Source organism: Leptopilina boulardi, unplaced genomic scaffold, assembly GCF_019393585.1.
Source record: "Leptopilina boulardi isolate dan_hultmark-lab unplaced genomic scaffold, ZJU_Lbou_2.1 LbouV2_273, whole genome shotgun sequence".
Classification (NCBI taxonomy): Eukaryota; Metazoa; Arthropoda; class Insecta; order Hymenoptera; family Figitidae; genus Leptopilina; species Leptopilina boulardi.
In genome coordinates, this window is record NW_026137833.1 from 2,792,062 (window position 1) to 2,804,717 (window position 12,656).

Below are 12,656 nucleotides of genomic sequence, written 5' to 3' on the forward strand. Positions count from 1 at the left end.
ATAAAATAAATTCAAAAAAATAAAAGACATTTAAAAAAAAAACTTCCGACTTACTTTTCTACAAATCCAGCAGCACGTTTCAAAACAGCTGCATGTCTTTCGCCTAATTCTTTCAAGATACTGTCAATTTTTTCCGTTCCATCTGGTAGATTGTCAGCTTTATCGCGAAGATTCAATAGATCTTGTTGATGAATTTGTGCATCATGCAAGAATGTTCTGTAGATTTGCAATTGTGCTCGCTTTTCATCGAGAGTATTTTTTAATTCCATTTCTGGTTTTAGATGAGTTTCTGTTGTTTTGAGCCATTTATCGAATGCCTCACTGCACTCATCAAATCCTGACCAGCAGAAAATTTTAGCTCTAATTTCACGTTCCGTTGATGTAACACCATCAAAAAGAGTTTCAAATGCCTGCTGAAGATCCAGTAATTGCTGACGAATAATTTCTCTTCCTTCCTTTCCAGTTGTTGGATAAATACGTTCACCAGCTTCAACAGTGGAATTTACAAGCAACGACAGTGAAGCTTGCCTTGCTAATAATTCATTGAGAGTTTCAAGAAGTAAAACCAATTCTTCACGTGTTCCCGAAAGATTTTCTCGTATTTCTTGATAACGTTGTTGAGCAGCTGATAAACGTTCCAAGCATTCTTTATATTTATCTAAATAAGCTGTATGATCTGAAGTAGCTTGATCGCATTTTTTCACTAATTCCTGTTAAACATAATTACGAAGTGGATTTATTTCTTTTTCAAAAGGGGTTTTCAGTTTGAGATTGAAATTTTTTTAAACTAGCATTTTAGTAGGAAAATAAATTACCTTAGCTGTTGTCTGAATCGATTGAAATCTGGATGTCACCTGTTGAACACTAGCAGAAAATCTCGTTTCTCCGCTGATTTGAACCAAATCGGATGAATCGTCACTCATTTTATCAAACTCAGCTTCATTTTGCCTCAGATTCACCAATAAAGACTGAAAAAATACACTATTTGTAATTTCATTTTGAAAAATCAAATCTACACAATAGCTCTCTGAGTAAAAGAAAAATGTGTAAATTGACTCATTTTAAATCTAAATTTGAAATAGAAAATAAAGAATTTTAAAGTGCTTTAAAAAGAGCAAAAATGCTGAAAAATGATGCATGATAAGATATACCCAGATCTTTCAACCAATGCGGAAAATTATTTCTATTTGGAAGCATAGAATAATTTAAATAGATTTTATATTTTTATTAAATCCCATTTTTATTAGAAAATCCCATTTAAATGAAAGCTATAAGATATATTCCCTGAAACCAATTTCATTCCAGCGATGAAGAAGCTTAAAGAAAATAACAAGCTTTTGTTCAAAGAAGTCTTGAATTGAAATTAATTTTTTCTTGTTAAAATTAAAAAAAAAATCAAACTGAAAAAAGAAATTGAAAAGAATGTCGAATTAAAAGAAATAAAATCAAATGCTGAAAGGCAAATGCAAATTAAATTTCTACATCCCAAGCTTTTAGGGATTCTGTCTGAGATCTTACTTGATCAAGGTGGTCACCAAGAGCAACCAATTCCATTGCATCAGTGTTCCGTACTTCCATTACCTTTAGCAGATCCTGAAGAATTTATCATCAGAATTTTTACCATTTTATTAAATTAAACCCCTTTTAACTTTTCTCAAAAAAAGTATTAAGAAATCTCAATTAAAAAAAAAAAAATTAGATATCGTACCTGATATTTTTCTAGCTGCTCCTGCTTTTCTTCAATCGTATTCTTTAAGCAGTAATTTTTCAATGAACATTCAGCTTCAGATAACCAGAGAAGCAAACGCTCCAATGAATTTTCATATTCACTCCACTGTTGAATTCTCTCTTCGATATTTCGAACAGCATCACTTACGGCATTTGCAAATTTCTTATTTTCGAGTTTTAAATTTGTCAAATCTCTCTCCATTGATTCTTGAGATCTCGGGGATAGGGTTTGAACATTTTGTGTGACATGTTTTTCTAATACGTTTAACTTTACTTCCCCTTCACTGAGATTGTCCTGAATCTCAATTATCTTCAGTAATCTGGCTTGTAATGCAGCTTTATTACCAGTGGAATCACTATAATTTCCCAAACTCTCCCATTGTTGTTTCTGATAAGCTTGATAGGATTTTTGCAAATCATAAAACTGTTGAAGGAAATCAAGAACTGATTCTAAATTTGATATACCTTTTTGAGAAGTCTCTACCAAATTTTTGTATCTTTGCAAAATTGAATCCACTTTTTGATGATCGATTCTTGCCTGTGACAATTGAGCTAGAGCATTAGCCTTCTCTGAAACACCCTCAATAATTCGCTTATGGGAAAGTATTTCCTGATGTATAGCTTTATTTTTCAACAATTTTGATCGAACTTCCTGCAATGAGGACCAACCAGTTCCAGAATCTTGTTTTAACGTTCTCTCCATTCCATTTAACCATGTTAAAATTTGTTGTAAATTTTCTTGATAATTGGTCCATTGTATACTTTGTGCATCTTGTTTCTTTTGTTGCTCGAGAATTCCTTCGTTTAAATTGTCCCATCTTTCTCTAGTTTTTCTTAGTTCTTGTCTAATTTGCTCACGACCTTGAGCTGAAGTATTTGGTAGAACTTTTTCACCAGCTGCAATCAATTTAGAAAGTCGATGTTCAGCTTGCTCTTTTTCAGCAAGAAGAACCTGTAATCTCGATCCTTTGGCATCCAAATTGCCGCCAATCTCTTCTTTTTTCAGAGTTTGAAGATTTTGCTCGAGAGGAGAGAGCCATGCTTCAGTGGCCTTTAATTCTTCATCGTATGCTTTATGCTCGTCTACAATATCTTGTCGTTCACTGATTACTTGTTTGCTACGAGCTAGCAATTGACGATACCTGCAAGAAATAAATTGTTTAATTAAATTTATGGCTGTAGCGTAATATTTTATTTAGTGACTTATTCGCGTTATTTAAAAATTTAGTGGTTTAGGTTTGATTTTTGGTAATGTCATCCCTGAGTGTTGCCATGGAAACAACGCATGTCGATTAGCATTTTGATGAACGAAGTTGACAGCGTGGAAAGAAATGACTCGACTCTTGTACTGATCATCATTGATCTTGTATTGATTTTATAAATTTTTATAGTGTATTATATGATAGTGTTCTGGATTGGAAATTATTAAAAGATTGATAAAGCATATCCTCTTGTTATTGTCGACAAAGGATTTATTATGTTTAAAAAATTTGATAAAGAATACAATTGTAGAGCAACAACCAAAGTGAGTAAAAGTAAATATTATATCTGAGTGCAATTAATTGGTTTAACCCCAACATAACCTGCTATTGAAATAGGAGAATTCTTTAATGTTCTTAAAGTAAAGTTTACGAAATTTTATTTGGCGACCGCGGCATTTTTTTGAAATATTATTTTATAAAATGTATACTCTTAGCGGATTTAAATCCGGCATATTTATTTATAGGCGGGACACACATCTTAGTATATAAATTCAGGACTACTTCCAGACTAATTTGGAATTAATCCGCAACAGTCTGGTTCTGACTAAAATCAGATTGTTGAGGACTAATTGCGGATTGATTTCATCCGTTTTGATTACTGACTAATACGAATTATTTTCAGATTGTGTAACAGGAAATATTATTATAAAATATTAAACAAAACTTTTTCTATAGTCGACTAAACAACGGTTAATCGGCAGCGTGACTTGGGACTAGTGCTGGATCCTGCTTTAAGCTATAACGATCACATTGATTTTGCGAAGGTACCTCATAGTTTAGATAGAGAATTTGACGACGTATACTGTAAGTAAATTTCCGATTATTAAAACCAATTGTCGAAAACGCTCAGTTTTATTATTTGGTTTATCACAGTGAAAATTACTCGTTTCAATAGTTTTCATCATGAACTTATCCACCGAAAAAGAATTATAAAATAACTATTTTTTGAAATACTGACCTATTATCAATGCTCAGAATTAGAGGCTGAATTCGTTCAACTCCACTCGAATTCAACAGACCATGGGACTTGTCAACAAATCCATCTATTTCCTTTTCTCGTTTGATGAGAATATCTCGTTTTTCTTTAAAGTCCTGAAGACGTTCTTCCTTGTCCTTTAAAGTCGGTTGCAACAGTTGATCTCTAAAAGCTGCTTCTAATGGACGTAACCAACTCGAATGAGCTTCTAGATGATCTTCAAAGTCTTGCCATTTCTTGAGTGCTCCGTTTTGTTTAGCTTTTGCTGATTCTAGATTAATTAAAGAATATCTTTAATAAACAGTACGCAAAAATTAACACTAATTCGATTAAACTGTACAAACCAATTTCTGCCTGATGATGTTTCAGCTTATCTTCTAACGTTAATAATTCCTTATTAACAGCTTCCTGTCCTTTAGGATCTGTACTTTTCGACACAGCAGTTACTAATTCCTTGATTTCTTGCAGCATATCGTTTCCTTGATTTTTTCTATCGGACAAAACAGCTAAAGTAGCTAATCTTCTCGAAATTTCACTCCTCTCTCCAGAAACATCGTTACATTCATTTAACATTTCAATCTCCATTGCTAACCAATCATTGAAACCAATACATTTGAGATTAAATCGATTATGCTTTTCGGCACAATCTTCTAAATTGTCAAGCAAATCACGTGATTTAGAGACGATATTTTGAAACAGTTGTTTTATTGATTGCAGATAGACGTTTAGAGAAGTATCCTTAGTTTGATCCACCAACTGTTGAGCTTTGTCACAAACTGACTCAACTAATGTTTGATGGGACATAATCTCCTGATGCATGATCTTGTGATTTTGAAGCTGTGCTCGTTTCTCCTCTAAAGTTGATTTGAGTTCTGTATGCTGATGCATTGCTCTTTCAACATCACGTAACCAGGCAGTTAATTGCTCTTGGGAGAGAGAAAATTCTGCAAATTGCATTAAACACTGATCGAGTTTTTGCGTTGCCGATTGAAGTTCTTCTGAAAATCCATCCCAGAGTGTTCTTAAATTTCTCAACTGTTGACGAACTATTTCACGACCCTCGGGTGAAGTGTGAGAATATAATTTTTCACCAAGATCAATTATCGATTCAAATCGAGTATTCTCTTTTGTTCTTGTATCACCGAGATTGCGAATACTTTTCTGACGATTTTGAAGAACTGAAAGATCACCAACAATTTCACTATGTTTCTTTAGTTCATCTTGAACTTCATTGATCCAGTTAATAAAGTGATTATACTTTTCATTGAATGCCTCGTGTTCTTTGACAAATTCTTCATAACGTGCAACAGCTTCTTTCACTTGATTTTTGATTGCTTGATACTTGGTGGATTGTCGTGAGATTCTATTCACCAGTTCGGATTCAGCTTCAACATTTTGACTTTTTTCTATCGCGGCATTTAATTCAGGACCCTTTGCTGCAATTTCCTCTTCAAGACTCTTTAATTTGTTTAAATGAGCTTTCTTTGCTTCTTGTGTACTTTTTAGACTTTGATCCTTAACTTGAGTCTCCATTTGTTTTGTCCAATTCTCTAGAGCTTCAATCATCTTTTGGAATTCAGACCACTGATTAAAGAGAGAATTTAATTTTTCACGTGATGCTTCGCATTTTGTTAAGAAATCGTGCCAAATCTTCTTTTGATCCTCGTAGGATTTTAAAAGAGCTGGATGACCAGCTATTGATGTTTGTTCAAGAATTATGTTTAATTGTTGATTACAGTCTTCAATTAGACGATCGCCTTCATTTCTCTGCTGAAGAGTGTTTTCTATTAAATTAATTTTAGCTTTTGCAGCGTCTCTTTCAATTGACAAATCATCCAACATTGGAGTTGACTCACTAACAATTATATTTATCCAATCTCTCATTTTATCAAACGTTTGAAGGTAGGCTTCATGATTTGATACATATTTCTCAGCGACATTCACTTTACCTTCAACATTTTCAGCGAGTTTATCATAAGCCTCAATGACATTAGTAAGCATATCGCTGGATTCATCATCATTATCATCATCAGGTACATTGCCCAAACGTTCTTCAAGTTGTTGTAAAATATTTTTATGAACACCCACATCTTGAGCAATTGTTTTATAAGAATGAAGAGCAATTTTTTTCTCTTGAAGAGTTGGTTGAAGATCTGGCATTTCACTTAATTTAGCTTGAGCGTCAACAACCCAACGTTTCACTTGAGTGTATTTGTCTTCAAATGATGATCTGTGCATCATATCACTTTCAATTTTTTTATAAGCGGCATTAGCACGATCAGTTAGTGCATCGACTCTATTTCTAAGATTTCTTAAATCAGCTCGAATGATTTCACGATGATTGGAATTAATTTTCGAGTATAAATTCTCACCAGCCTCAACTGTTCGATTTAATATTGCCTGACCCTCTTCTCTTTTTTTATTGAATGCTTTCAGTTCCTTTAGTTTATTTTGATAGAAGCTGATCGGTTTTGGTCCAGTGATTTCATCAAAGGTATTAAGCTGATTCTCCTTAGCTGTTAGCCAATCTTCCAATTCTTTGACACTACATTTATATTGATCCCTTGTATTTTGCAGCTCTTCCAATTTCTTTAAATGTTGATTCAAAAATTTTTGTATTGTTTGATATCTCGTGTTCAAATGACCCACGTATTGTCCAACTCTAGATTCTGGACTAACTTTCGTTATCTGATCTCCTAATGCAGTTAGATCTGATACTTCTTTTTGATATTCCATAACTGTATTTCGTAAACTGTTGATTTCTTTGATTTTATCTTCAATTTCTAATGGACCAATTAAGGAAGATCCCTCTGTTCTTATTCTGTTTTCCATTTCTTTTAGCCATGATCCAACATTTTCCGATTTTGCTTCATATTCTTGCCATAAAGCTATATTATTCTCTAAAATATTTTTGATCTTCTCATAATTAGTTTTAAGATTATCAAGATCATTTGCAACTTTTTCACGTTCACCGTGTAATGTTGACATTGTTTCAAAACTTTCCACAGTCTCAAGAAGTTTCATGAAATTGTCACTGTCTGCTTTTCTAGCTTCACAATCAGCAATTCCAGCGGCAATATCTTTTAATGATGACATTTTAACTTCAAGATTGTATTTATCACTGCTTTGTTCAGGTTCACACCAGGCAATTTTCTCCTTGTGAACAGTCACCATTCTTTGGAGAGCTCCAAATTTCTCATGATAGAGTTTTGTTAAAAATGCCACCAATGTTGCGTTTACTTTATCCGCGTGACTTGCTACACCATCTCTTCTGAGCTGAAGTGCTTGAAGTTCTTTTGGTAAACTTGATCTGGATATTGATGGATAGGCCGATGTCATTTCTGTAAGCCTTTCATTAATCTTTGATAGTGAATAATCACATTTTTCTAAATCTTGCTTTAATTCTTGACATTTGTTGATTCTATTGAGGATTTTTGTGTTCTCTCCAGTGAGATCATCGCATTTGATGATATCTTCTCTGATTTTGGAAATAAGATCACTTGAGTGCTTTAATTCTTGACGAATGCTTTTCTCTTTGTCACTAAGGGTGGTGGTTAGGGATTCCAGTTTTTCTGCTGATTCCTTGACGAATTTGAATTGATCATCGAGTAGTTGATTTAAGGAAGTTAGAGTTGGTATGTTAACGTTATTGTTGAGTTTGATTAATTGCTCGATCTTTGCAGCGATTCCTTGACGAATCATATGATAAGCTGGTAATTCCTCGTAGTATTTTGCTAATCTAGCTTGACCTGTTTCAGCATCGGATAGACGTTCAATAGCCGATGTGATTGCTTCATTAGTGTCACTCAACCATCTTGTTAGATCGTATTTTGCTTCGTCAAGTTGTTTCCAAATTGCAACTTGGGTTTCGAAAATTTGTGTTCTCTCAATGACATTCGAATAAATTTTCTGATAGTCTTGTCTGATTTTAGAAACATCAGATTCAATGGACTCAGTTTTGAATGATGGCATCAGGGATGCTTCTTTTAGTATTTGTTGAGTTTTCACTTCCATTTTTTCTAAGAACTGTTTACCTCTTTTTAAAGTCTCCAATTCTCTCTTGTATTTATCCAAGATTACGGTAGCTTGGGTAATGTCGTTTGGCACTTCTTTTGAAGATTGGCACAAATTTTTTGACTCTTCTAAAAGAATGTTTAATTTCTCTTTTGCTTCTTGATATTGTCGCCAATCGTTTTCCATATCCATGTATTTTTTTTTACTTTCGTAAAGAAGATCATTTACTTTCTCCCAATTAGAATCGACTGATGATAAAACAACTTGAATGTTGGTCATTGCTCTTTGATCTTCTTTTAAAAGTGTATCACCTTCTCGATGTAATTGATCTTTCTCGTTAACACACTGTTGATGTTGTTGAATGAGATCATTGATTCTCTCAATGGTAGGTGATAATTTTTCACAAGTATCAACATTTAAGGTAATTTCCTGAAGTGTTGTCTGAGTAGTGACAACTTGTTCATTAATTTTCTGTTGTAATTTTCGGAAAATGTCCCATCTGGCACCAAGACTCTGAAGCTTATCTCTTTTTGTTGCTAATTCTGTTCTTAGGGTCAGGGCTTGAGTCTCGAGATTGTTTACCAAATCTGATGCTGTTAGAGGTTTACCTTGTTTATCTTGAATTCGAACACCTAAGATATTGTCCATTAGTGGTACTTGCTCCTTCCAGAAGTTGATTTTCGATTGAATTGTTTGCAATTCCGAAGAGATGCTTTCCAAATCAGTGATAGTGGGTTTTCTCGCTTCTGATTGATACTTACAGTGACTTAATTGAGCACTTGCTTCATTTTGCCAGTTTAGGAGTTCTACCCATTTCTCTAGAGCTTTCTTTTTTCGCTGAAGATCATCCTCGAGAGTTTTGTACTTGTCAGCCAAGGTACTGTAAATATCGTCAAGAACAGCAGCTTCTTGAGGTGAACTGGAGGCTGTTAGATGTTTAACTTCATCATAAATTATTGTAAAATTGGGTTGTTTTTCAGAATGTTCTTGTAAAAGAGCATGAACTGCTTGTAAGCTAGTGTCTACATTATTGACGTCAACATTGTTAATTTCAGCAGTGTTTGATCTTAGTCTACTCATCCAATTTTCAAAATCGGTTATTTTTATTTGAAATTCTTGTCTTGCAAGCAGTGCATCTGATGCTTTATTTATTTGATGACGAACTGTATCTGCAAGTTTATTGACTCTAGTTTTTATTTCTGAAACTCTGCCTTTCAAATTTGTTGCACCTTCAAGGGATAATCCATGACTAATGTGATCTGAGACTTGTGTGAGAGAAATTAATTGTGCTTGATGATCGGAAATATCCTTATTAAAGTTTTTCATTCTTGAGAGTTCTTGCTCAAGTTTACTGATCTCTGGTGTTTGGACGTTTGGTTCGATCAGTGAAGCCTTCTCACTTTTTTGTAACCATTCATTAAATTGTTGAGCATCTTGTTCGAAAGTCTTCCAAGATGATACCAATTTATCTAATTTTGTTGTGGTTTGAACTGCGATATCGTGAACCGCATTCCAGCGAGTATTCACTGCATCGACTTCATCGGGTGCAGCACCTTTGCCAGCGATATTTTGACTCTTTTCAGTGAGTTCTTGAAGTTGAGGTAGATAGTGATCACACTTTCTTTCGAATTCCTTGGCGACTCTAAGCATTTCAGTGGCTTGAATTAAAGTCGATGGTTTTGATCCAATCATTGCTACTTTTGATTCAGCTTCTTCTATCCATGGTTTTAATTTTTGAATACCAATTTCATATTCTTTCCATGCTTGTAAATTTTGTGCTGCTAAATCACGTTGATCATCAATACTTTTGTTGAGTGTTTCAACTTGATTTCGTATCTTTTTTATATTCTCCTTGAGTTCAACAGCTTCTGGATGACGATCTTCAGTTGGAACAAGAATTTTGGATTCTTTTTCCAAAATTTTAAGTATCTCTATTTTCTCGTGGATATGCTTTTGTAAAATTTCTGTACGACGAACTCTCTCTTCAGGCGATGTTGATGAATCAATATTGGCAATTGATTGTGGAGCATTTTGATAAGTCCAAGTTTTAAGATCAGAAAGTTTTGTTTGAAATGTATTCCACTTGACATTGTACTCTTTAAGTTCAATGACTTTTTTCTCAACTCTCTCGAGAGTTATTTCTAATTTATTCGTTGTTTCTTGAACCTCTACCGTCAATTGTGGCTGTCTTTCTGGTGATGTTACTGAACAAAGACTCTCTTGAGTTTCTCGTAATTTTTTCAACATTTCAGCTGCGTCTTTTCTCAATGATAAACTCAATTTCTCTTGTCTCTGTAAATCGGTTTGAATTTTAGTTGAATCATAATAGCCAGCCATTCTAACGTTTCGTAAATCTTCTTCAGCTTGAGCGATAAGTTTCAATATTTCTCGTTTTTGCTCATCGTAAGCGTTCCATAATTTTTCAGATAATTTCAAATTCTTCAAGGCTTCCATACTGTGGCCATAGGCGTCATTCCAACTTGATTCCAATTGTTGTACTTCTGTTGAGATGAAGGTTGGAACATGTTGATCTTTTAGAAGATCCTTACCTCGTTGTAGCATACTGACAATATTTGCTCTCTGCTGTTCAAGTTGAGTGATGCGAGTCTCTTGATGTTTCACTGCATCTTTGACTTTTTCTGGACTCTCCACAGTAATGGGTACTGTGGATTGTTCACAAACTTTTCGTAGTAGAGTACAAACTTCACGAACCTCCTTTCGATAGGTATAACTTTTGGAGTAAATTTCAGTTTTTGTCATTGTAATCTCTATGGTTGGTATCAAATTTTTATAACGAGTTATCAATTGCTCCAAATGTTTTTGCTCTGTTATTGCCTCATGATCTGATCGATTTGACGTCAGGCTGTCTAGAGTTTGTACCAACCATTTCATTGCCTCTCGTTGATTGTCAGCTTCTCGGCAAACTTTCTGCAAAAAATATTTTAAAAAACTGTTGTACTTTATTATGACTTTATTTATTGTCAGTATAAAATTTTTTAAAAATGAATTACCGTCAATATTTGTAGCTATCCAATGAAGCAAAATGAAAATTTTGATAAGCTTTTAAAATTTTAATTATAGATATAAAATTTATTCAAAAATTTTCTTACCTGGAAAACTGTTTTTTCTTTTTCAAATTCTTCAACGGAAGTCACTTCTTGTAAAATTGATCTTAATGTACCGTCAACTTGATCCATCCAACAAACCATTTCCAAGAATTTTTGTCTATAAGCAGCCCATTGTTCGGGAACTTGACGAAGTTGTTGCTTAAGATGATCAACTCTTTGATTAACATCCTGCCATAATTTTTCAGCTCTATGTGTTGTTTCTTCCAAAAAATTATCATTTGGCTGCAATTGATTATATGCTGAACTAATTTTTCTCAACGATTCCAAACAATGTTCAACTTGTACAACAATACCACGATTAACAAAAAATTCTTTATTTCTCTGAAGAATACTTCCAATATCTTCATTTTTAATTAATGCCTGTTGTTCGGCATTTATTTCGATTTCAATTTCCTTTAAATATTGTGTAAAAGCTGTTTCATCGAGTCTAAATTCAAGTCTCATCAAATGTAATGGTGCAAATGATAAAACCTCCTTCCAACGTCTTTGAAGTGCATCAACAGCTTCAACAACAGGTGCCTGTTGATCAATGGGTAAAGAATTTCTCAAATCATGACCAGCATTAACGAGATCTTGAATCCATTTTTCATTGACTTTACCAAAGAAATTTTTGTGATATTCAACTGATTGACGATTATCGATATGTTTATCGTTAATCAATGTCTCAGCAGTTGAGAGCCATTCGGAAATTTGTCTTTCACATTCGCGAAATTTCGTCCAACAACGAACGGCTTCTTGAAGTTTTTGTTCCCAGACCTGAGCAGATTGGAAGACATTGGCAAATCGATCATTTAATTGTCTTAGGGCAATTCCACCTTCAGCATTATTAACATCGGCGTGTGCATCAACAGATTTGACAATACTGGAAAAAACTTTATTCTTTGATTCCAACATTGATTTATAGTATAAACTTCTTGAGAAAAAAGCCTTGTGACGATCGAGTTGTGCTAAGGCTGAATCTCTTCCACCTGAAAGATTATAACTTGACAATAAACGTTCGGCTTCATCTAACCATGATGAAATTTCTTTTTGTCCAGCTTCAAGTGATTCTTGTTGCACCAAAAGCTGATGATAAAGATGTAATTGCATTGGAATTAGTGCTCGAACTCTAACTAAAGTTTCTTTCTCCTTTTTCAAAGTGTTCATCATTTTATCCACCTCATCTCTAGAAAGATCTTGAATTAGTGTTTGAAATTTTTTACTGATATTCTTAAATAGCTCCTCAATGCCTTCAACTTCTTCATGAAGTACTTTTAAACGTTCACCATAGGCTTTGATCTTTTCAGTTGATGTTAATTGAGCTGTTGATAGATCAGCATCAGCTTTCTTTAACCATGTCTGTAATATTTCAACTCCAGCTCGATAGTCCTTTCTGTTTCGTAATAAATCTCCAGCATGCATATATTGCTTTGCATCTTGGAAAAGTCTTTCCCATCTTGAGGTCAAGTTCATGTATTTATCTTTAAGCCGCAATGCAACCTGATAAATGAAAATAAATTGAAGAATTGTATTTTAATAGAAAAAGATTTATAAATAAAATAGAATTAA

The 12,656-nt window shown here is 33.8% G+C and overlaps 1 protein-coding gene across 8 annotated transcripts in view; it reads right to left on the reverse strand.

Moving 5' to 3' along the window:
• Positions 1-12,656, reverse strand: part of LOC127281559 (muscle-specific protein 300 kDa) — a 175,545-nt gene that overhangs the window by 89,653 nt on the left and 73,236 nt on the right. For 4 of the 8 annotated variants that reach the window (XM_051305304.1, XM_051305303.1, XM_051305301.1 and 1 more), the window contains 7 exons: positions 11,091-12,587; positions 4,311-10,908; positions 3,949-4,237; positions 1,709-2,870; positions 1,519-1,593; positions 816-968; positions 55-710 (listed from right to left, as the gene is read on the reverse strand). In XM_051305304.1, coding sequence (XP_051161261.1) covers positions 55-710; positions 816-968; positions 1,519-1,593; positions 1,709-2,870; positions 3,949-4,237; positions 4,311-10,908; positions 11,091-12,587 — 10,430 coding nt within the window. The remainder of the gene's footprint in view (positions 1-54; positions 711-815; positions 969-1,518; positions 1,594-1,708; positions 2,871-3,948; positions 4,238-4,310; positions 10,909-11,090; positions 12,588-12,656) is intronic. The other 4 variants (XM_051305306.1, XM_051305305.1, XM_051305302.1 and 1 more) reach the window with 1 other exon arrangement.